At 44.4% G+C, this 24737-nt stretch overlaps 1 protein-coding gene across 1 annotated transcript; it reads left to right on the plus strand.

Annotated features, from left to right (window-relative positions):
- Window positions 1–4434: 4434 nt before the first annotated feature.
- LOC132567011 (flavin-containing monooxygenase 1-like) lies at window positions 4435–23302 on the plus strand. The gene is made up of 8 exons (XM_060232587.1): window positions 4435–4567; window positions 6491–6679; window positions 9822–9984; window positions 11223–11365; window positions 17073–17272; window positions 18294–18649; window positions 20518–20590; window positions 22897–23302. Exons 1-8 carry the CDS (start codon window positions 4436–4438, stop codon window positions 23237–23239), a joined length of 1599 nt encoding a protein of 532 aa, XP_060088570.1. The 5' UTR covers window position 4435; the 3' UTR covers window positions 23240–23302.
- Window positions 23303–24737: the final 1435 nt, after the last annotated feature.

Here is a 24737-nt window from a genome sequence, read left to right on the forward strand (position 1 = left end):
ATTGTCAAAAGAGTATGGCAGTTTTTCACTTCTCAGGTGAAATAATGGAAAGCTGAGAGGGGAAAGTGACTCCTTTACGGCTCCTTTCAGACTGCCTTTGTAATTCATTTTTGCAGCAAGTTCCTAATGGATTTTTTGTGTCAGTTCAGACACTATGGTTTTAGCAACTGGCTGCTAAAGGCTTTTATTTACTTGTTCATTGAAAGCCACTTGCATCCCACTGGAAAAACAGAGTGGAGACATTTTTGAGGGAAACTGCTTCCTTCCTTTCTCACCTCTTCGTTGCGCTACTGAATTGCTGTGGTGTGCTGCTTAAATGTCCGTACCTTTTCCTACAATGCTGCTTCTCTCCATCCCCTCCCCACTTTTTTGCAGTGTGATCTTCCTCACCCCCACCCCAATTCTAAATTGAGTGCTATAACGCTAAATCCAGAGCTTTTTTTTTTCTGGAGGAACACATTGGAACGTAGTTCCAGAACATCCTCTGGAAACAAAATTCTCAAAAAAGTATAAAAGATCATGAGGTGCACAAGGAGAGCATGACAGTCTTTGATCCAACCAAGTATTTCAAAACAGGGTTGCTTCAAGGTCATCATTCAATGTTAAGCACCAAAAGCAAGACCCAAAAAAGAACTGAGGAAGATGGTGACAGATCTAGAGTTTGGAAACGGCTTTAAAGTACAGGTAATCCCAGGGCTCTTTTTGTAGCAGGATCTCCTTTGCATATTAGGCCACACAGCCCTGATGTAGCCAATTTATTTTATTTTATTCTATGTTTAGCCCACCCTTCCCGTAGAACAGGCTCAGGACAGGTTACATCATAAAAACAATTAACAGTAAAAAAAAGTTTAAAATATATAAAATCTAAAATTACAGAGTAACAATAGGTACTAAAATGGCAAATTCTGCCTCATAGACATGGCCTATTGTCCAGGTCCAGCAGGTCTTATAGCACTAGCATGGAATGAAAGGGGGAGGCCAGTAACAAGTGACATCCACTGCTGAAAGCCTGGTCACTTCCGGGTGACATCATCATGCCAGCAACGTGGGGGGAGATTCCCTGCCTGGACTGGGGGGTTGGCAGCCCTAAAAAAATAATAGCCTTGTAAGCTCTTGGAGGTTTGGCTGCATGAGGGGTGTGTGACCTAATATGCAAAGGAGCTCCTGCTACAAAAAAAGCCCTAAGTAAGCCTGTACTGTGTGAAAATAATACTGTTTCAAAGAGTCCCTTGTGTTTCCTCCTCCATTTCCCTCTTGCAAGTTCTGATACATCTTTTTCCAGAATAAACGCCCTGGGAAAATCAGTACAGCACAGACAGCAGCACCAATGAGATGCTTGAGTTACTTTATCAGTCAGAGGGGAAGGGCAAGGAAGATCACGTGCTTTATCTTATTTCACAATTAAAAATTCTCTCTTCTCTATCGTGCAGAAATTCAGTAGTGTAATATCTTCTTGCTCCTGAAGAAACAGACATAATCTCTGAATTAGGAATCAAGTTTAATTCATCTGCACAGGGCTTTTTTGGTAGAAAAAGCCCAGCAGGAACTCATTTGCATATTAGACCACACTCCCTGATGTCACCATTGTTTCACACAGGGCTTTTTTTGTAGAAAAAGCCCAGCAGGAATTCGTTTACAGATTAGGCCACACCCCCTGACACCAAGCCAGCCAGAACTGCATTCCTGAGTGTTCCTGCTCAAAAAAGCCCTGCATCTGCATAATCTCCCATTCTGCCCCCCTTTCTATCAGAACTAAATTCTGTTGCTTTTTAAACAGATAGGAGATTACTATTAATGTATACACTTTATCATTCAGAATCCCTTGATAAAATGGCTGTGTGTGTCTGTGTTAAGTGCTGTCAGTCCACTTCCCATTTATGGCGACCATATTAATCAAAAACCCATTTATGGCGACCGTATTAATCAAAACCTCCAAAACACCCTGTTGTCAACAGCCTTGCTCAGGTCTTGCAAACTGTGGGCCAAACTGTGGGCCATCGGCTGAGTCAATCCATCTCATGTTGGATCGTCTTCCTCTTTCCCTGATTTCCTAGCATGATGGTCCTTTCCAGTAACCTTTGTCTTCTCATAATGTGACCAAAGTACAATAGCCTCAGTTTAGTCATTTTAGCTTATAGGGTGAATTAACATACACCGTCGAACAAAGCAGGAGTCAAGTGGCAGCTTTAAGACCAACCAATTTTTATTTAGAACGTAAGCAGCTTTCGTGTGCTCTTAAGCACACTTCATCAGACGAGGAATCCAGCACAGTGAGCAAAGCCATACATCGCTGAGCAGAGCCATACATAGCTGGTAGGCAGTGGCCCAGAATGCAACATGGTACAGATTTAAGAACCAATGACAGTGAAGTAAAATTATCTGGTAGGCAGTGGTTTAGAATGTAAAATGGTACAATGACAGAATAGTAAAATTAACAAATTGAGTAAACCTTTGATCCGAGTAGCATGAGCATGCGAAAGCAACAAAGCAGCAGTATGTCAAAATGTGAGATTGTCTGTCAATGACAATGGGAGATGGGTTCAATATATGTAATGGGATAAGCAACCAAAGTCCCTGTTTGAGTGCGTCAATACAGCTAAAAGAGAACTACATTGGATAGTGATGTTCTTGTCCACCTCATTTACTTTTTAAAGATGTAAATATAATTCTAGTTTGCCATAGGAAAAAGGAATACTATAAAATATAGTGAAAATGGGTAAAGCATATGTAATGAGATATACACCGTATTTACTCAAATGCAAGACTAGATTTTTTTTTTTACAGCTTTGCCATAAAAAAATGGAGGGGTAATCATGTATTTGCATACAAGTTAATCTGATTGTTGTGTATGTGTATGCCCTTTACCAGTGTTCCTGCCTGGCTCATTGGAGCCTAAGGGCTGAGTTTGGGGACTCAGGAACAATTGACAGTAGGATGCAAATCCCTGCTGCCCTGGTCCAACCAGAAGCCCCCGGCTGGTTCAAACGATCCAATGGTGTCCTAGTACAGGAACCCAGGACTGTATATAGTTTGCCCCATTGGCCCAGTTTAGCCAATCTTTCTAGCCACTAGTTACCACGCTGTAACTCAATAAAGAGAGCTATGACTGCAACCACATCTCTTCCTTGCATTGAACACACTATATTATACTGATAATGATGTATTTTGTGCATATAACGTTTTATAGGGGGCCATCTTAATGTTCAGGGTCGTCTTGCTTTTGAGTAAATATGGCATCTCTTATTGCCAACAGCAGTTTTTAAACCTCTATATCAACCAAATCTCTACCTCAGACCTCACTTGCCTCGTTCATAAACTCATCTGATGGCCTTGGATAAACCATAGTCACTCTGACCTACCGGAGACATATCAAGGATTGTGTGGATTACGGGGATAATGTCTGTGCGGTGCACTGAATGTGTTAAGGTGATATATACACAAAGACATGCTGTATAGGAGCTTTTGGATCTGTTTCGTTAGCAGAGGTGCTTTCTTACAACAGCAAAATGCCTTTCCCTGCCTCTGGAAGTTCACCATCTGTCAGAGCGTGCATCTATTCAAAGAGAGTTCAGACAAGGGGCTTTAAAAGAGGAGTGCTTTAAAAACCTGCAATCTTTCAACAAGTGTGGCATTAAGCCTTCCACTTGAGAGCAGGCATGATGGAAAAGAGGGTCAAGCTGAGGGTTAAGAGTGGAAAGAGGGTCAAGCTGCCTATACACCATTCATAAAATGTATAACATTTAATATAAAATTACATGCCACAAATGAATTTCAATACATTGTCTGAATGTCAGACTGCATAAAATACGTAAACCATATATAGTTACTCATACACATTTGATGGATTTACAATCAACACAAGGACCATATGCGTTTTGGCCCCTATCGGCCTTCCTCAGTGGTCAATATACAATGTACAGAGACTCACATCCAGGGATAAAAAAATAGAAAGCCGGGTGTTCCTTCTTATATGATGTGTGGTGTGGTTACTAAATATTAAATTTAAAAAGTGTCTGGATAGTCTGAAAACTTCCCCCACACACCTTATGGTTCTCTGGTGCAGAGTACCAAATGTCACTGGATGTGAGGTAACACCAACAAAAGTAGTGGTTAAGAGTGGCAGACTTTAATCTGGAGAACCTGGTTTGATTCCCCACTCCTCCACATGAAACCTCCTGGGTGATCTTTTGTCAGTCACAGCTCTCGAAACTCTTTCAACCTCACTTACCTCACAGGGTGTCGGTTGTGGGGAGGCGAAGCTGAGGTGATTGGAAGCCACTCCGAGATTCCTTCACTTAGTGAAGGGTGAGGTATAAAACCAAATCTCCTCCTCCTCCTCCTTTATCAAGACCCAACCCACATGTAGAGCTGACTTAGGAAAGCTATTCTACCCTTTAAAACTGCCTGTGTGTTATCTCTTCTGTGTCAAGGAACCATGGTCAAGACAGTAGCCATTGTTGGGGCAGGTGTGAGCGGGCTAACCTCCATCAAATGCTGCTTGGATGAGGGATTGGAGCCCACCTGCTTTGAGAGAACCTGTGACACTGGGGGAGTGTGGCGATTCACGGTGAGTTGGAGGGCAGGCACTCCCTGCACTGTCTTTGGGGCCCCACTGACCTCTGAGGGCATGCTCTCGGGGAGGGTAAATGAGGCCACAGGTTATTCATGTCTGGAAGTACCATCCTGCTTGCCGTAGACAGTGTGAAGATTCACATCCAAAAGTAAGTCAAGTTGAAATTTCACATTTGAACAAATGGCAACATTTGAAATGTTGGCTGTTTTTTTTTTCCTACATGCTTGTGATTATTCTGCCAGTTCTACTCCAGAGCAAGTGCATTTAGACCAGGGCTTTTTTTATTATTGTAGCAAGAACTCCTTTGCATATTAGGCCACCCCCCCAATGTAGCCAATCGTCCAAGAGCTTACAGGGCCTACTGTAAACTCCAGGGAGATTGGTTACATCAGGGAGATGTGACCTAATATGGAAAGGAGTTCCTGCTAAAAAAAAGCCCTGATTTAGACCAATTTGAGTAAAATGTATGCAAACAGCAACTGGTGAATAGAGGACCTAAGCATTGTTCAGCCTCCCTCTCCTCCTGCAGTCTGCTATGTCCCGTGACATTGGACCATGGGGGGCAGTAGACCTCAGAGCTCATCTAAATGGTACAAGAGACATGAGTCGTCTTGGGGTTAGCCTGACACAGCTCACAACAACATGTGCATAGAGGGACTCTCCTTTACAAGTGCTCCCCCATTTGAGGCAGCACCAAATAGACTGTTGGTCAGAGCCAACTATGGGGAGCACGTGACCTTGATAGTCTAGCAATTACTGGCTACTGATCCACTCCGGAGTTCAATTCAAGGTTTGGGTTTTGACCCTATATGGCTTGGGACTGAATTATTTGAAGGTCCTGGAATGACTTCAGGGAGCTGCTATTTGACCTTTGGGGACAACAGGATAAATATCAGCTCTGAGGGGCCATTTCAGGTCTGGAAGATGGCATGGGTGGGAAGGACTCTCTCCTCATGTGTGCAGTCCTGATTCAAATTGTGCCACCACATGCCTGGGAGGTTCAAACTCAAGAACACATCTTTGTAACATATGCAGGGGTGAAATTCTAGCAGGAGCTCCTCTGCATATTAGGCCACACAACCTTGATGTAGCCAATCCTCCAAGAGCTGACAAGGCTCTTTTTTGTAAGCTCTTGAAGGATTGACTACATTAGGGGTGCGTGGCCTAATATGCAAAGAAGCTCCTGCTAAAATTCCACCCCTGAACATATGAATTGGTAGAAACGACTTCTGTTGAATGACTGGAGGATTCTTATCAAACTACAATTCTGTTATACACCTTAGTAAAGATGTGTCTATAGTTTCTGGTCAATTTTTTTTTTAAATGCTGTATTTGATGTGTGATACAAGCTGCTATTCTGGTGACTTTGAAGTCTCTGTCACACCATGCACCGTCTTTTCTGTGGGAGGTCAAACCAATAAGGCAGTGGTTCTCAAATTTTTTGAAGTGGGACGCATTTTCAACTCTGTCTGCTTTTTGAGATCCACTTTGCGAGGTAACTCCATGCTTCTTTCCTTTAAAAAAAAAAATCAAATGCAGGGATCTTGTAACACTGAGCAAGTTCATAATTTATTTTGAATTAGCAATTAATTAGCAGTTCAACAATTTATTGAGCAGCGGGCTGAATTTTTGTGCCCATTTGGCACATTACATAAAGGCAATCCTACCATTAAATTTTCCATTCAGACTCCCAAAGATTTCTCTCCCAGAACAGCTTGGAACATCTTCTCCGTCTTGGACTTGTGATGTCATGGTCTACATAAGAGACACGGCCCACTTTGTGGTCCTGTTCTCCAGTTTGAAAACCACTGCAATAAGGAAATCGATAAGGTTCACAATTATCTTTACGGATCTCCCTAAAAATACGATTAAGTAAATCTTGATAAAAGTCTTTATGTGTTCCTGTTTCGTGAACAGGAGTATGTGGAGGAGGGAAGACCCAGCGTCTACAAATCTATGGTCAGCAACACATGCAAGGAGATGTCAGCCTTCGCGGATTTTCCCTACCCAGAAGATTTTCCAGTCTTTTTACCCAATCCTAGGCTTTTGGAATATCTGCGCCTCTACACAAAACACTTTAATCTCCGGAAGCATATTCAGTTCCAGGTAAATTATCATGGTTTTGCGTCAGTTCAATTTTGGAACCAAAATGTAATTTTTTAAAAAATCAATATTTCAGTGTGTGTATCCTAGCTTATTATAACTCAAACACAAAAAGTCCCTATCCCAGAAGACTGGCAATGCCATCCTAATTAGAATAACGCCTATTGATTTCTATAACCTTAGAAGGATTGAACCACATGATTTTGCATGATCCCTACACATGTAATACACACTACAGATTCCTGGGGAAATTATTTCAGTGAGCTTAGCTTGTCCAGCCAATAAACAAAAGCTATGGGATACCATTTATTAAGACCTGCCAAAAAAGGCTCACCTGCTGTTTTGTGTCATTTTTGTTGCTCGTTTCAAAGGGATTAGATGGCTTTTGTTTTGATGTAATGCTGTTCTATCATTTTTTTTTTTATCATCCCCATGCAAACATCATTGAACATTTGTAGAAATAGGCTTTTAATTCTAAGGAATGCTAGAATGCTATCAGTTTCATGTTTCTTCATTGTTTAGAGGTACAGTACACTTGCTCTCTTTAATTACAGTGGCCTTACTATGTAATTTTGTTGTTGTTGTGATCTTTTACAACATCTTCCACATTCTCCTGTCCTCCCACTTGGTTTCTCTGGGCTCTTCTACAATCTCATTTTATGTTGCTTGTGTGTCCCTGCTGCTTCAGGGGAAGGGGGCTCATTTATTTTGCTCCTCCTTGTGGTCAGTTTGATATTATAGCAATGTATGTTGTCTGGTATATCTTCCTGAAGATTTAAACTTCAGGTTTTAATGCTGGATATACAGCAATGTAGTATTGAGTTGGCCACTAGAGAGCAAAATGTGCAGAAAACACACACACACCCCAGGACACACAAGCGACAAGAATGTGGAAGGGCCTTCGGACTCTGTGGGAGAGAGACAAACTGATGAAATTTAGCCTGACCTAGAAGACAGGCCATACTTATCCTTCTCTGTTTACTAGTACAAGCATTCATATCTCCTAAGATAGGAGTGGACAAACTGTGAGTCAGGAGCCACATGTGGCTTTTTCACACATATTATGTGACTCTCAAAGCCCCCACTACCCTGTCAGCCAGCTTGGAGAAGGCATTTCTCTCTTTAAATCACTTCTTCAAGCTAAAGTAGCCAGCACTTGGAAATATTTTTATTTATTTATTTTGTGATTTCTATCCCGCCCTTCCCAACAAGTGGCTCAGGGCGGGTTACAACATAGGAGTCTAACATAAATAGGAATTAAGTGTAAAACATTTAAATTCAAACATTAGACCATTTAAAACATTAAAGCATTTAAAACATTTAAACAGTTAAAACATTTAGAGGCAGCGAACATCCAATATAACTGCGCGCAGTTTCTTATACCAGCTAGTCATAGGCCAGCCGGAAGAGGGTTGTTTTACAGGCCCTGCGGAACTGGGTAAGGTCCCGCAGGGCCCTCACCTCTTCCGGCAGCTGGTTCCACCAGGAGGGGGCCATAGTAGAAAAGGCCCGGTCCCTTGTCGATTTTAAGCGGACTTCCTTTGGCCCGGGGATGACTAGGAGATTTTGTGTTCCCGATCTCAGCACTCTCTGGGGAACGTGTGGGGAGAGACGGTCCTTCAGGTAGGCAGGTTGACAATACATGTAAAGTTAAAATTGCTTTCTTTCCACCTCTCCCTTCCTCCATCTATTTCCCTTCCTTCCTTCCTTCCAGCTCTCAAACATCTGACATTCATGTCTTGCAGTTCTCAAACATCTGACATTTATTCTATGTGGCTCTTACATTAAGCAAGTTTGGCCAGCCCTGTCCAGAAAGGATTCTGTCTAAATTTGGATGTTGTTTAGCCTTCCCAACCCTCCCGCTCTGGCGGGGGATGCCAGGTTCTCCACCCTCTTCCCCCGCTCCCCCAAAAAACAGAAGCAGGGGGAGGGGGGGAAACGGCGGGCACCCCATCCCAGAGCGGGCGACGCTGCCGCGCTGCTGCCGCCCCCTCCCTCCCCGCAGCTGCTCCTCCGAGATGGGCCCAGGCTGAGCCCATCTCGGAGGAGCAGCCAAAGCAGAGAAGGGGAGGGTGGAGGCGGGCCAGGAGCATGGCGAGCCACGAATCCGGGCCCCTCTAGGACCCGGACTCGCAGCTCGCCACGCTCCTGGCCCGCCTCCACCCCCCCCATTCCAACCCAGAGGCTGAGCGGAGCGCGCGACGCTGCCGCGCCGCCACCCCCCCCGGCAGCTGCTCCTCCGAGATGGGCCCAGCCTGAGCCCATCTCGGAGGAGCAGCCAAACCAGAGAAGGGGAGGGTGGAGGCAGGCCAGGAGCATGGCGAGCCGCGAATCCGGGCCCCTCTAGGACCTGGACTCGCCACGCTCCTGGCCCGCCTCCACCCCCCCCATTCCAATGCAGAGGCGGAGCGCGCGACGACGACACGACGCCCCCCCCCCCCCGCAGCTGCTCCTCCGAGATGGGCCCAGCCTGAGCCCATCTCGGAGGAGCAGCCACGGCAGCACAGCGACGCTCCCCGGCGCCGTTTCCCCCCCTCCCCCTAGCTCCACCCCAGTGTCTCCTGGCTCCACCCCCAAAGTCTCCTGGCTCCACCCTCAAAGTCCCCAGATATTTTAAAAATGGGACTTCGCAACCCTAATGTTGTTGCTCAGTTTCTCCTTCATACCACAATGCAGAATGCAAACTATTCCCAGACTTGTGGTAGAAACCACTAATCTAAAAAATTCAGTAATCTAATTGTCATACTTGACCTATATCTTAACTACCATCTTTAAAAACCACTGCCATGTTTTCCTTTGACTAAATTCAAGATTGTCTTAAAGTGAAACTTAAAAAAAAAAAACCTTCATAATAGGATGATGTGGACAAACTTTGCATTCTTCCAGTTAGGATGTTTAAACATGACTGGAATTTAGGCTTGCCAGACCTCCCGTGATAGCTGGAGGCTTCACTGTTGCCTGCTCAGGGGGAGGAAAGGAAAGTTGACAATGCTGCTATATCACTTCTGGGTGTTACAAACGGTAGGTCTAGCAATTACCATGCTTGTGCCTTTAAGCGAAAAACTGATGACTAAATCCAGTTGTGAGCATTTCTGGGCTCGTTGCTTTCTGGACTCACCGTCACTGTTTTCTCAAAACGTTTCAGACTACGGTGATCAGCATAAAGAAGTGCCCTGACTTCACAACCAGCGGCCAGTGGGATGTTGTCACAGAGACCGATGGGAAGCAGAAGTCGGCCATCTTTGATGCTGTGATGGTTTGCATTGGTTACCTCACTGAACCCTCACTGCCCCTCGACTCTTTCCCCGGTACTGCCGATGCTGAGTTTCTCTCTGCTTTAGTGCTGAGATTCATAAAGCTCTTCCATGTGTCTGGCAAAAAGAATAACAGAGGCAACCACATGTTGTTTCATCTGTTATATCCTCTTATGCAAGGATGTTTTTTTCTTCCTAGAAGAGGCCTTTTGAAGTGTGATTTGCTTATAGGCAACGTTGTATATGCCTTTCTTCCGAAGTTGTTGATAGCTAGCTTGAATTAACACTGTATGGTGTGTATGGAATGCGTCATGTTTGAGTATGTATCCATAGCAAAGAATAGCTACATACAGAAAACTTGCATAATGGAAACACAGCTATGGCTAATACCACTGGAACTGACACATTTGTTTTCTATTTGCAGGGAGATTTTTTTTTATACATATATATGGGAGGCAGGGCTTTTTTTTGTAGCAGGAACTCCTTTGCATATTAGCTACATTGGCTACACCCCTGATGTAGCCAATCCTCCTGGAGCTTACAGAAGGCCCTGTACTAAGAGCCCTGTAAGCTCCTGGAGGATTGGCTACATCAGGGGTGTGAAGCCTAATATGCAAAGGAGTCCCTGCTACAAAAAAAGCCCTGTAGGGAGAAATAGTCGTTCATGTGAGACCCTCTTCCAGCTGGCTGAAATAATACTGTCAAGAGCAATTTACGTGCTCCATTTGTATGGCAGTGGAAACTGCCATTAAGTAACAACCAATTTATCTCAACCCTCTTTCAAGGCAGAAGATGAATAGAGGTGGTGTGCCAGTGGCTGCCTCTTCGTAGCAACCCTGGATTTCCTTGGTCTCCCATCCAAGTACTAACCAGGACCAGCCCTGCTTAACTTCCAAGGCCTAATGAGATCAGGCTAGTTTGCATCAGGGCTTTTTTTTGGTAGCAGGAACTCCTTTGCATATTAGGCCACACCCCCTGATGTAACCAATCCTCCTGGAGCTTACAGGGCTCTTAGTACTGTGAGCTCCAGCTGGATTGGCTACATCAGAAGGGTGTGGCCTAATATGCAAAGGAGTTCCTGCTACGCAAAAGGCCCTGGTTTGCATGCTTGTATTCTGCCACTCCAGCTATGTCTCAAGCCTTCCTATGGTCCAAGGCAACGATTCTTCCTCCAGTGGCTTCCAGAGGAAGGCTTCCAATTGACTGAGCAGAGGAACAGAATACAAGCTCATGGATCTTCTTACTAGGCTTGAGTTGCACCTGCTTCAAGTTTCATTCTTGTTTCTACGCAGGTATAAACAAGTTTAATGGGCCGTATTTCCACAGCCGAGAATACAAAACCCCAGATGTATTCAAAGGTAAAAAAATCCTTGTGATTGGCATGGGGAATTCGGGAGTTGACATTGCAGTGGAAGCCAGCCACGTGGCACAAAAGGTACTTTTCTTCTCAATCACTTTGTGCTTTGGAAAAGAGCTTTGCTACATTTTACTTACATTTGGAAAAGAGGATCAGAGTTTGTTTGCTTGGTTTTTTTTTTATTAAACTTAATTAATCACCTCATCACAGTTCACTCTGGACTCTGGGCGATATAAGGTATATAAGGTACATACATTTAAGAGAATAAATACATTCAGCTAAAATACCTAATAAACTCCACGGTGGTGGCTTATTAATTTCTTCTGTTCCATCACATTGGGAAGGGGGGGGGGGAGATCTGAGAGGCAAAAAATGAGACGTTCCACTTCTCTTAACAGTTGTGATCTCTTGTAAGGAAGCCACCATTATTATAACTAGGCTTTAGTGATCCCTCTTAGTTGAGACTGATTTCGCACTATGCTTGTTCCGGGTAGAGAGCCCTTTTGCAACCGGGGCTTCGCTCTGTTTTCACACAAGTTGCCCCGGAGCTGTGATTTGGCACGCTGCTATTCAGTGTATCCCGCTTGCTGTGGAATAGTGGCACGCTGACTCGCAGCTCCGGGGCAACTTGTGCGAGAACGGAGCAAAGCCCCAGATGCAAAAGGGCTCTCTACCCGGAACAAGCATAGTGCGAAATCAGTCTCAACTAAGAGGGAACATTGAAGCCTAGTTATAATAATGGTGGCTTCCTTACAAGAGATCACAACTGTTAAGAGAAGTGGAACGTCTCATTTTTTGCCTCTCAGATCTCCCCCCCCCTTCCCAATGTGATGGAACAGAAGAAATTAATAAGCCACCACCGTGGAGTTTATTAGGTATTTTAGCTGAATGTATTTATTCTCTTAAATGTATGTACCTTATATTCTGATGTGTATCGCCCAGAGTCCAGAGTGAACTGCGATGCTATTCAGTGTATCCCGCTTGCTGTGGAATAGTGGCACGCCGACTCGCAGCTCCGGGGCAACTTGTGCGAGAACAGAGCAAAGCCCCGGTAGCAAAAGGGCTCTCCCCCCCAGAACAAAACCTAGAGCAAACTAATTTATGCAGTTGCTCACAACTTTAATTCCAGTAGCTCACAGCTTTAATGCCAGTAGCTCACAAAGTAGAATTTTTGCTCACATGACTCCACAGCTTAGAGAGTCGGCTTCTCAATTGCTAGGCTTCTCAATTGCCTAGGCTTGGTGGGGAATTGAAGAATTTGAGGAGCAGGAGAAAAAAAATCCCTCTAGGAATTTCTCCTAGTCTATGTGGTGCTTAACATAGTGCTTTGGGGAAATTCCTAGAGCATCACCTTGAAGTGACTTCACATCCTCCCTAAACTCCATGCTCCCCAAGCACCTCCTGGCATCTGTCTAGGCCATGTTGGGAGCCCTAGTTCCAACTAGATGGAAGTCTGCTCAAAACACACCCAGCAGGGATGGGTTTTACTCTGTTAATTTGCAGCTGCATCTGTCGATGCTCCTTGCAAGTAGCTCAAACTGTAAATATGTAATTGCGCAGAATGGATTCCTTCTGTTCTGAACTGTAAGGAGTTTTTGAAAGAGCTAGAACACTAATAAATGCAGTTGGAATTGGAACTGCTGGGAAAGTTTTGTGGCAGATGGATTTCAGAATTGGCCCAATACGAACACCACAACTGAAGCCCTTGAGAACAGTTTCCTTTTGTATGTTCTCAGTTCTTCACAAGAAAAACATGTGAAGCAAAGTCAGAGTTGTAGCCAGGATGGGTACACTGCCCTACATATTTTGTCTTAAAATAAATCCTTTATACTGTTGGTAGGAGGGCTTCCTTATGGAGAGTTTGTTTTCAGAATAAGAGAATTTTGCAGTTAAAACAGTGGTGACCAAATCTTTTTTGCGAGTGCTCCAGACTCCACTCAAATATCTATCTTATTCTGCTAGTCTAAGGCTGATAACAGATGGATGATGTGGGGCAGATGGGAGGCATTCCAATTAGGCCAGCTCAAAAAGAGCCATCCCGAAGCCTCCACGCACTCAACCCGCAAGCCGTCCCCATCCCATCCACAGGGCAACACAGGCGCAATCAGATGGCTATCACACACCATTCCTGTTGTTCAGTTTGGTTCCCCCCCCCCATACATTTTTAGTGTGCATGTACCCATGCGCTCATGAACAGTTTTTTGTAAAAAAAAAAAAAAAAAGCCAGATGCGGCTTGGGGCGGCTTGGTGGTTTCACACCACCAAGGCGCCTCGCTTACGTCCATCCACTTCCAGATGGTGAGGAGGCGACTGGCATTTGGCTCAAAAATTTGCTACCGCTTTGGAAGTGGTAGCTTTTTGAGCTGCACTGTGGAGGCCAGAGGATGGGATGAGTGTGGGACAAGGATGGGCAGCAGATGTTTGTGTGGAAGGATTTTTCTGGTCGATTTCTAAGGTGTCTCTGAGTCGGCCCAAAGTGCCGGTCTGTAATCACCCTAAGATTCCCTTTGGCCCAGGGTGGATTTTCTAAGACCAGAATCACCTTTATTGTGTTTATGACTTCCTGAAATAAAAATCTTCTTTCAGAAACCATGGCTTACCCCCCACTCCCACCCCAATTCCCTGCTGACGTCCAGGGGGAACCTGGCAACCGATTTTATGAGTTTAGCAGAATCCTTAAAGCTGAAAAAGGGAAGGAGTTGGTCATTATATGTAGGCAAATGCCTCTAAAGAGTAGATAAAGGCCAGCTATCATCCAGGGGAAAATAAATATAGCTACATTTTCAGAATCTGCCAAGAGTCTCAATTCCCCAGAAAAACTGAGCAAAAGGATATATTTATTGACTTAATATCTTGATTTGTGCACTAGTGCGGAAGCCATCCTAAACAGGTCTAGTGAGAAGTTAGTTTCTTGTCATTCCATGGGAAAGTGTCTTTAGGACTTCCACCTATGCTATGTATGGATTGTGTGTATAATACTCTGTGTGTACATGAAAGTCATGCATGTACTCATTCCTGTTTTAATTCTAAGACCAAATCTAATGCATGTGTGTGTTTTCTTTGGTAATCTGTGACCGATTTCCCACTCACCTTACGCCACTCTCACATTCCTCTTCTCAGCGGGGCTTCCTTCCGGTTTGACACTATCTGCCCCGGGGCTGCAAGTAACGTCGGCGTTTTCATGTAGCAAACAGAAACCGCTAAAAACCAGTTTCTGTTTGCCACGTGAAAACGCCAACATTACTTGCAGCCCTGGGGCAGATAGTGTGAAATAGGAAGGAAGCACCGCTGAGAAGAGGAACGTGAGAGCGGCGTAAGGTGAGTGGGAAATCGGTATGTGTGCATCTGTCTTCTGAGTTATTTGTATTTATTTTATTTTGAAAATGTGTATCCTACCTTTCTTTTAGAAAATAGATGCTCACAATGACATGTGCATTAAATTATACTCTGTGTGAAATTTGTCAGTTATTCTAGGCCTCAGTCTTAGTTTCAGTGTTGTCCAACTATAAAAGATGTTTTCTGCATATTTTCTATATAATTATGCGATTTGACTTGTAGTCAGCAGCTTATTTCGCTTTCTTGAGCTATCTGCTTTGAATACTGGTTAGTTTAATGCCTGTTTTCTGACAGTGGCACAGGTTTGGTCTACTTTACACTGATCACTGCTGTCATTTGTGGACTGTAATGTTTGGTGGCAGAAGCTTTATAGGCATGTGCAGTAGCTGTGGGTTCTGCCTTGGTTTCCCACAAAAAATGTTGTACAGCTACTGCATATGCCTATAAACTTCCTGCCACCAAAACATCACAATCTTCTCTGTTTCTATGCCATCGGTTTTTGCCACATTTTGTCAGACTTTCAAGCTCACCAAGGAAGTGTATCTTTTTGTCAATAGACATTTTCTGGATCCACCTCCAAGGCAAGATCTTTTTGCCAGGGCTTCACATAACTTCATATACCAGGTTCGTTTCAAGGTGCTGGTTCTTACCTTCAAAGCTCTATATGGCCAGGGACCTACATACCTTAGGGACCGCCTTTCCCCACGTGTTCCCCAGAAAGCACTTCGGTCTGGGTCTAAAAACCTACTTTCAATCCCTGGTCCTAAAGAGGCCAGTCTCACGACAACTAGAGCTAGGGCTTTTTCTGTAGTAGCCCCACACTGGTGGAATGAGTTCTCTGAGGAGGTCAAGGCCCTGCGAGAGCTTGTACAGTTCCACGGGGCCTGTAAGACATCACTCATCCACCAGGCATTAGCAATTTAGACCGCTGACTACTACAGTCTCCAAAAATAGCTGGACCACCTCTTGCAATCTGCTCTATATAGAACATCTGGACCACTAAGATTTGCTTTGTGAGGTGCAGTCACACTCACCATTAAATCCATCTGCGACGCGCCTCTATTATAATCCGCACAACCAATTTTCCGATCAGACAACAGCCAGGCTCCCGTTCTATCCCATGTGGGTCCCGTCGCTGGTCGATCAGAGTGCTCTACCGGACCTCATTTCATGAGACGTCAATTTGCATTAGTGCAGGCACAGTGATGCCCGCTATCTGCACTATCGAGCAGATCCAGCGTCTCCTCCCTTCTCCACGAGAGACCTCGCACACCCACCATGACCTCGTTCTCAAGGGTGGGGATGCACATCGCTTTTAAATGGGTTGGATCACTAACAGTTTTGCTAGTCCGTTGGCACTACTTTTCCAGCACGAGCACTACGCGTGCAGAAAAAAACCCCAGGAATTCAAATCAGTTCACATGTACTTCACATCTAGTTCAAATCAGTTCACATCTAGTTTCAAAAGTGAGTTTTGTTTCCGGACATAGGGGTGCGTAAACGATTTATCAAGCCAACATTCGCTTGCTCATTCACTGGCACAGTGATATCACTTGCAGGAGGCTTTGGGCGGGAAGCGGTGGTGCGCTTCCAACGAGTCACCAAAGATGGAGTGTTCAAACAGAGAAATTTCACTCAGGAACCGTCAGAAGAATTTTGTTCCGGATTTAAAGCAGTATCAAATTAGTCCGCGCCCCAGTCGTCTGAATGCGGGACTTGAACGAGCTAACCACCATTCACAGATGCTAACGTTTGGACAACCGCTTAAAATCCGACATGCTTCCGGACTCCACTCATGCCTGTAGTAGGGTTTTCTGAACATCTGACCTCACCCCTAGCTGGAATAGCAAGGCAACATAACTTAAGATCAATGCACCTGGAATGTTAATTTCTATGTTTTAAATTGCTTTTATTGTCTTTATGTTTTTATTAAATGTTTATACTCATGCAGCCCCTTAGCACAGAGTGGTAAAACAGCAGTACTGCAGTGCTGTGGTCTGAACTCTCTGCTCACGACCTGAGTTCGATTCCAGCGGAAGCTGGGTTCAGGTAGCCGGCCCAAAGTTGACTCAGCCTTCCATCTTTCCGAGGTTGGTCAAATGAGTACCCAGCTTGCTGGGGGGAAAGTGTAGATGACTGGGGAAGGCAATGGCAAACCACCCCATAAAAAGTCTGCTGTGAAAACGTTGTGAAAGCAATATCACCCAGAGTTGGAAACGACTGGTGCTTGCACAGGGGACCTTTCCTTTCCTCTACTCATGTATATGCATGAGCATATGTGAGCTGCCCTGAGCCTGCCTTGGCGGGGAGGGCAGGATACAAATCGAATTAAACAAACTTGTACTCAGTCTGAAACTCATTTAAACCTATGCTCTCGGTTATGTGTTGTGACTGCAGGTTGTCATTAGGTGCTGCTGTGTTTTGATGATCTTCTCTGATGTTCTTCTAGGTGATGCTCAGCACAGAGAGAGGCGCTTGGGTGATAAGCCGCGTGTTTGATGATGGTTACCCATGGGACATGGTGTTCCTTACTAGGTTTATGAACTTTGTCCGGAATGCCGTCCCGGGTCGCGTAACTGGCTGGCTGATTGCAACCCGAATGAACCAGTGGTTTAACCACGCAAACTACGGGATAGTCCCAAGGGAGAGGTACTTGGGGCAAAACTGGAGGTTGACGTGGAAACAGAAAAGAAAGCCAACAGAAGTGTAGCATATATGTGTGCGTAAAAATGAGAACGTCTAGGCCGTATTCAGAAAAGTAAAATTGACATATTCCCCAAGGACGAGGGCTGCCAGTCTTGAAGTGGAGCTTCAAGTTCTCCAAGAACTACAACTGATCCCCTAATGATAGCAACCATTTCCCCTGTGTAAAGCAGCAGTTTCAGAGGGTGAATTCTCACTGGGTTGCCAACCACCAGGTGGGGGCTGGAAATCTCCCAGATTTGCAGCTGATCTGCAGAGTTCATAAATTGCTTATTTACTTGTTATCCATTTATTTGAAACATTTATTCCACTTCTCCTGGAGACAGTGGCTGCTTTGGAAAGCAAGGCTGCATGGCACGATACCCTACTGAGGTGTCTCCTCTCCCTAAACAACAGTCTCCACCCTCAGATCTCCAGGTTTTTTCCAAACCTGAAGTTTGCAGCTCTAACTCTATGCATCACAACTGTGCTCAGTCCCCTCCACAAACTTCATTGCCCTCAAGCTCTGCTTCCATATCTCCAGGAAGTAAGAGAGGCTTGGCTCAGTAGCTCTGCTGTGCAATTGAGAGAGCCTAGCAAAGCAAGCTCTCCCTCCCCCCCTTCCTCCCCAGGGGAAGAGCCTCAGCCAGTAGAGAAGATAAAGGCTTTCCTCTGTAGCTCCTGTGCATTTGAGCAAGCCTGGAAAACCAAGTTGTGATGCAGAAGGAAACAAGAGAGAGGGAGAAGGAAGCAGATGATGGCCAGTTGCTTGGGGGGCTGATAGAAACCCTCCAGGGGCCTGATTTGGCCCCTGGGGCACATGTTTGACACCCTTGCTTTATAGTGTCAGAAGGGGTAATAAAAAAACAAAACCTAGCAAAGGAAATTCAGCCCCAATTCCTTCATCTTTGTTTGACAACATGCTGGGCAACATTGTCAAAATACTAATGTCTCTCTTTGGGTCCTTCCCCTGCTCCTCCCACTCTAGGTCTGTGATGAGAGAACCAATACTGAACGATGAACTTCCTGGACGCATCATCACCGGGAAGGTCTCCGTCAGGCCCGGCGTGAAGGAGTTCAAAGAAAATTCTGTTGTGTTCAAGGACAGCCAAGTTGAAGAGGAAGTGGACATCGTTGTCTTTGCCACTGGCTACAAAGTCTCTTTCCCTTTCATCGATGAGTCCATCATCAAGATTGAGGACAAACACGCTTCCTTGTACAAATACATTTTCCCGCCTAAGCTGGAAAAGCCAACGCTGGCCATCATAGGCTTCCTCAGGCCTCTTGGGGCGATCATGCCAGTTGTGGAAACCCAAGCACGCTGGGTCACCCGAGTTTTTAAGGGTAGGTAGGATGAAATACAATGATTCTGTAAAATCAAGGAAATATTTATGGAGCTATATCCCAAACAAAGACAGCACATTCTCATAACAGAAGGAGCCTTCCCCTAAATCATGTGTTTCGAAAAGGAGGTCTCCTTCCACTGAATGATGCCAGAACAATAGATCTCTGGGATCCAACCTATTGTTTTCTCCTTCCCCCACTTAGGAGCCTTTGTATCTACAGGCTCAAAGGGCTGCTTTGAACTTCCCAGATCCCTCCTAGAGCATGCTCAGTCCACATTAGGCTTTTTTTGTTATTCCCTCTCCCCTTTTTAACATCCTGTTTTTCTGTACACCTCAGGAACCCATTGAGTAGGTAGAGATGGCCTTGGCTGAGAGTTATCTGCATGAGGCAAACCAAATATAGCACTGATGAAACAAGAGTACATTGCAAAACATAAACAGCCATAAAATATCTTCATATCATTCTTTATTTAGACTAAACTTTCATTGGGTTTTTTTTTTTACATTTTTGTATGCTGCTTCTCCAAAGTTCTCCTTTTTTTTTTTCAAAATAATATATTTTCTGGAAAACAACCACCAGCATTGTAACAAAACAACACATTCAATATAGATGAGTAACGTACAAATTAATGTAGAGATTCATACTTGTTTTCAAAGTTCTCCTTAGGGCAACTCACAAAGTAAAAGAAATGCAATTGTATATCAAATTCCAAAATAGGCCACAGAGTGTGGGTTAACATATGAGCAAAATGGAGCCGGAAAGGGAAGCTGTTTTAAAGTTAGGCTTCCAGAGACTGCCATAATGGTCCCCCCACCCCAAAAAACTTTGTTCACTACAGCATTAAAGGGGGAAATCTTTTCAAAACTTTAGGCTTCTCATTCCGTTCTCTCTCTCTTTTTACATCTCATGCCAATTTCATTCTGTTCTGATGATTTCCCCCTCCTTTATTTTGCTTGCATGCAGCACTGAAATATATATATATATATATATACCAGCAGGGAACTAAACCTCGTGCAGGTCCTTTTAAACTTTCCCCTGTGATTTTAATTTTTTTTTTAAATTCAGCAATCCAAGATTAGCAATAGTCTCATATCACTAGACCCATGCTGCTTGTAAAAAAAAAAAAATTAAAATTAAAAAATCAAGGGAGAATGGAGCTTGTACACTGATGAAGTGAGGAGGCTGGCAGAAGGCGCAACGTGGGCAAAATGACCTCGATGTGGGCAAGGAGTAACCTTCAAGGGGTGGCAAAGGGGTTGGGGAAATCCAAGGGAATCTGCATACTTTTGAATTACCTTCGGTTTGGAAGTGAAACAAGGGAAGAGTTGGTACAAATGCACTGTTAGAAAACAGTGCCAAGAAAATGAACTTGAAGGGATGAAAATCAAAGAAAGCAAGGAAATTGCTACAGATTTGCATGTTGAAAGGATAGCCTGCATAGCTACAGGGACACCCAGGTGAGTACTCCCACATAATCTTGTGTGCCCCCCTGTGGCCATGTGGTTTAAGATGGAGACCCCCTTGTAAGCTTTCATTCATTGCAAAAAAGTTCTTTATCTCTTTATCTATGTTGACCTTTTTTTCTTAATGACATATTTTGTATTTATAATTTAGCATTGTATTTAGTATGACATATTTTGTATTTAGCATTTGATTATCTGTTATATTACTGGATTGTATTATTCTGTATCTTTGAATTACTGCATTTGTCTGCTTATGACCGGGTTTGTGATCCCAAAGTATGGAATAAAAATAGAGGGTTTATGGGAAATGGGAACAAATAGAGTGGCTTATGTTGTTAAAAAGACAAGTGGACAAAAAACCCAAGTAGCTAAAAAAAAAATCATTTTCTTCCTGTCTTTTAGGTTTATGCAAATTGCCTCCAGTGAGCACAATGATGGAAGAGGTCAATGAGAAGAAGAAAAACAAGATCAACTGGTAAGCTGCTTTCCCCCCAAAAAGACACAGTCTTGTTCTCATGTTACAGTGAAGGCGCATACTTCTCGCATGTGCACAGGCTTCTGTCACAAACAGCCAATGAGCATTCATGTTACAGAGGAAATTGGGGGACCAATACCTGGATAAATGTGGGATTTAAATCAAATTATTCAGCTGCATCTACATTGAATGTAGTGTAAACAAAAAAAAAAAGCAAAATCACTTGCACTGTGCATGTGGATTATGTGTGCATTCACTGTAATGTATGTGTGCAGCTTCTGTGTTCAGCCACACCCTCCTTTGCTGGATGGAAGGGCAATTTATGGTTGCCAGATGACCTAAAAGAAACCTGACCTGGTTTGCTGTTGTACCTGTAACAGAAGCTTGATCCGGAGACATCAGCATTTTTGCAATGCAACTACTGTGCCACTCCCAGCAGCCTCCTTCCTGTTGCTCTGCCTTAGATAAATCATTATCAAATTGCTGGGTGCTCAAGAAAGCACATGCCTCCTCTTGTGTCCTCCAGGCACAATTCAAAGAGGCATACCAAGGACGCTTAGAAGTTTAGAAAAGAGGCAACAAAGGGAGGACATGGCATAAAATCATGCATGGGTTGGAGACATAACAGTCCTAAAAACTGGGGTACCCAATGAAGTTGATAGGCAATAAATTGAGGATGGAGAAAAGGAAATACCTTGCCTCCACATGCTGACTGGCTTGTAAGCATGGCTCCTACTCCCACAGGAAATATACACACATTGGTACCATCATCACTGTGGCCAAGAACATTTGGTAAGTAGCATCCCTCATCACAGGGGAAAGGATGGGGTGTATCCTATCCTAAGCCTACTAATCCAATAAGCAAAGACTGAAGCCTTCTACCAGCCTAACAAGGCTTTCTCCAATTGGAGTTATCTGAATTAAGATCATGCAGGACTCTCTTTCTAGCAGGAACTCCTCTGCATATTAGGTCACGTCCCCCTGATGTAGCCAATCGTCCAAGAGTTTAGAGGGCTCTTAGTACAGGGCCTACTGTAAGCTCTTGGAGGATTGGTTACATCAGAGGGGTGTGGCCTAATATGCAGAGAAGCTCCTGCTAGAAAAAGAGCCCTGAGATGGAGGAATGTTCCTTAGGCTGGAAGAAGGTTCCTTGGATGAAAGTTCAAACTATACCAATAGAGCCAGTTTGGTGTAGTAGTTAAGTGTGCAGACTCTTATCTGAGAGAACTGGGTTTCTGGAATGGTCTTGGATCAGCCATCACTCTCGTAGATGCTGTCCTTGAAAGGGCAGCTTCTTGGAGAGCTCTCTCAGCCCCACCTACCTCACAGAGTGTCTATGTCGGGGAGGAAGGTAAAGGAGATTGTAAGCAGCTCTGAGACTCTGATTCAGAGAGAAGGATGGGGTATAAATCTATGGTCTTCTTCTTCTATATTTGTACTCTTCCTCCATGTCTGCATGCTATGTTCACAGGTTGGTGATTGCGAAGAGAAGGGGATGGGGTTAGCATGCTCATATCCACTCCTCCTTTCCATGCAATTGCTGACATGTGAAGGGATTATGTGTGGCTACAGTTGCGGAATGTTGATTTTCTGTTTATGGTTGTTGTCTGAAGTCCCCCAATAAGACCATGACATCCAGGGGCTGTTCTGATGCACAGTATAATCAGTTGTCGCTGCTGTTTCATACCAGATTAAAAGTGGCTGATCAGACAGCAACATCTGCCTCCCGGTATTAACTTGTAGTAGCCCTCCCAATCCTTCTCAGAACCGGAGTATTTTGTTACCTGCTCCTTTGCAGTGTTTTTTGAGTTCTCTGGTTTCACCTCTTAGTTTCCTCATCTGGATAGTTCTCGACCAACTTCCAGATGTCTAAAGGCTGTCCTGGAGCAAAAGGAGCCTCAGACATCTGGTTTACGGTCGCCATTTTTTTTTACTACTTCGCAATATGCGCATAACTGCATAACCACATAATGTTTTAACCTATGCACACGCACATGTGCACATATGCACATAAGTCACACATGCGCACAATGCGCATAAAAGTGGAGGAAAAAAGAACTGCATGGTGCCGTCGTGTGGACGGCAGAAGATGATTTCACCGCTGAGTGATTCGAATTGCAGTATGGCAGTCTGATCGATAATATCTGGAACAAAGATATTTGGAACAGAACCGGGTCAGTTTAACGCGGACTCTACACGCTGTGTGAACAGGGCCACAGAGTCTTAAAAAAGACAAGGTATTCAAATCCTGTGCTTTTGGTTTTCACCTGCTGTTCTTTTTTCCCCCTTTTCATTTATCGGTGAAGGTTCGGCTTGACCTACGATGAAGTTCTGAAAACAGATTGCCTCACTTACATGGACCAGCTGGCTTGCTCTATTGGCATAAAGCCCAGTGTGCCTGCTCTACTTCTCAGTGATCCAAAGCTGGCCATGAAGATCTTCTTTGGGCCTTGCTCCCCCTACCAGTTCCGCCTGGTTGGACCAGGGAAGTGGGATGGAGCCAGGAAGGCCATCATGACCCAGATGGAGCGGACCCTGAAGCCCATCAGAACCCGGGTGGTAGAAGACTCGTCCAGTTTCATTGGATACTTGCTGAAAGCTCTCGCCTTCTTTGCAGTCTTTGTTGGAATCCTCTATGGTTTAAATTAGTTCTGACGACTTGAGGGTTTGGCTTTCTGTCTTTTCTGGTATCTGCTTTCTGTCTATGTCTGCCATCTTGTACAGAGCGCACAGCAGCCAACTAGTTACTCTGAATGGCCAACAATAGGGCATAGAGGCCAAGGCCTTCCCCTGGTAGAGCCAGGAAACAACACTGGGGGGAAGCCTTGGACTTTGTGCCCTGTTGTTGGCCCTCCAGAGGAACTGGTTGGCCACTGTGTGAGACAGGATGCTGGACTAGATGGACTATTAGTCTGATCCAGCAGGGCTCTTCTTATGTTCTTTAAAAGGATGAAGGAACTGTACAGCCAGAATTCAGATTTGATCAATCTGATATTGATATCTGAATTTTTTTAATTTATTTTTTTACAAACCTGTTTTTATTGTGGAAGAAGAGACATCAATACCAAATGCCTAAGAGAAATCTCAGCAAACAAAAGCCTACTCCTAATTGGAGATGGGCATGAACTGGGAAAATGGAGCTTCATTTCAGTTGATGGTTCTACCACATCACAAACCTTTATGGACCTTCCCATTTACTGAACTGGTTCATTTTTTGAGGTTTGTGATGTGGCAGAACAGTCCTCCTGTGGGCTAGAGTCACCAAACTCACTGCAAGTCTCCAGCTGACTTTTCCCTACCTGCTCTCCAAGTTTGGCGAGAACTGGATTTAGGGGGACCAAATTACAGCCAAGTTACAGTTCAGGCTTTAAGGAAACCAGCCTTTCTAAGAAGCAGGTTCTTGTTTTCCTAATCATAATTTTAATAGTTGGCAAGGATTGGAAGCAGGACTTGAAAATATAACGATGGAGCATGCTTAGCCCACTAATTTCTTTTAATGAATTTGGACAATGTGCTGGACTCACTCTGTGAAGGACATGACTTGGGTGAGTATCGGGGTTTTTTTTGAGCAGGAACTCACAGGAATGCAGTTCCAGCTGGCCTGGTGTCAGGAGGTGTGGCCTAATATGCAAATGAGTTCCTGTGTGAAACAGTGGTGACATCAGGGGGTATGGCCTAATATGCAAATGAGTTCCCGCTGGGCCTTTTCTACAAAAAAAAAAGCCCTGGGGAGTATGCTTTACTTTCCCACCCAAATTGCCCCATCTCTGACACCAGCAGGCATTCACACAGTAGCATAACAAGAAGATGGAATCAAATCCAGCATCCAGACTTTTCATGGGCACAGTTAAATTGCACAGGTGTCCAAAGGCACCTTAAAGATTAACAACTTTTTATTCAAGTGCATAGCCACTCAGTGTAGGTGCTAATGACTCAGCACACCCCGCTCTTTGGGGGAATTCTTATCACATCTTACACTGCACCTTCTCTGACTGAATCGAACTCTGCGTTTGTCCTACTCTGTGCCTCCATTTGCTGTTGGGAATAGGACTTGTCCACGCTGAATGGATGCTTGCTCTTTGATTGGCGGTTTACCTATTGGGATATTTGGTTCATATGATAGCAGAGTTTGCCTAGTCATAGAAGC

This window comes from Heteronotia binoei, chromosome 2, assembly GCF_032191835.1.
Source record: "Heteronotia binoei isolate CCM8104 ecotype False Entrance Well chromosome 2, APGP_CSIRO_Hbin_v1, whole genome shotgun sequence".
Lineage (NCBI taxonomy): Eukaryota > Metazoa > Chordata > Lepidosauria > Squamata > Gekkonidae > Heteronotia > Heteronotia binoei.

Bases quoted from the DNA above. Each gene is read 5' to 3' on its own strand.
- LOC132567011 (XM_060232587.1), top strand. From the start codon at position 4,436: ATGGTCAAGACAGTAGCCATTGTTGGGGCAGGTGTGAGCGGGCTAACC. The intron at 6,680-9,821 runs GTAAATTATCAT...AAAACGTTTCAG, and splicing joins GGAAGCATATTCAGTTCCAG to ACTACGGTGATCAGCATAAA. The intron at 17,273-18,293 runs GTACTTGGGGCA...CTCCCACTCTAG, and splicing joins GGGATAGTCCCAAGGGAGAG to GTCTGTGATGAGAGAACCAA.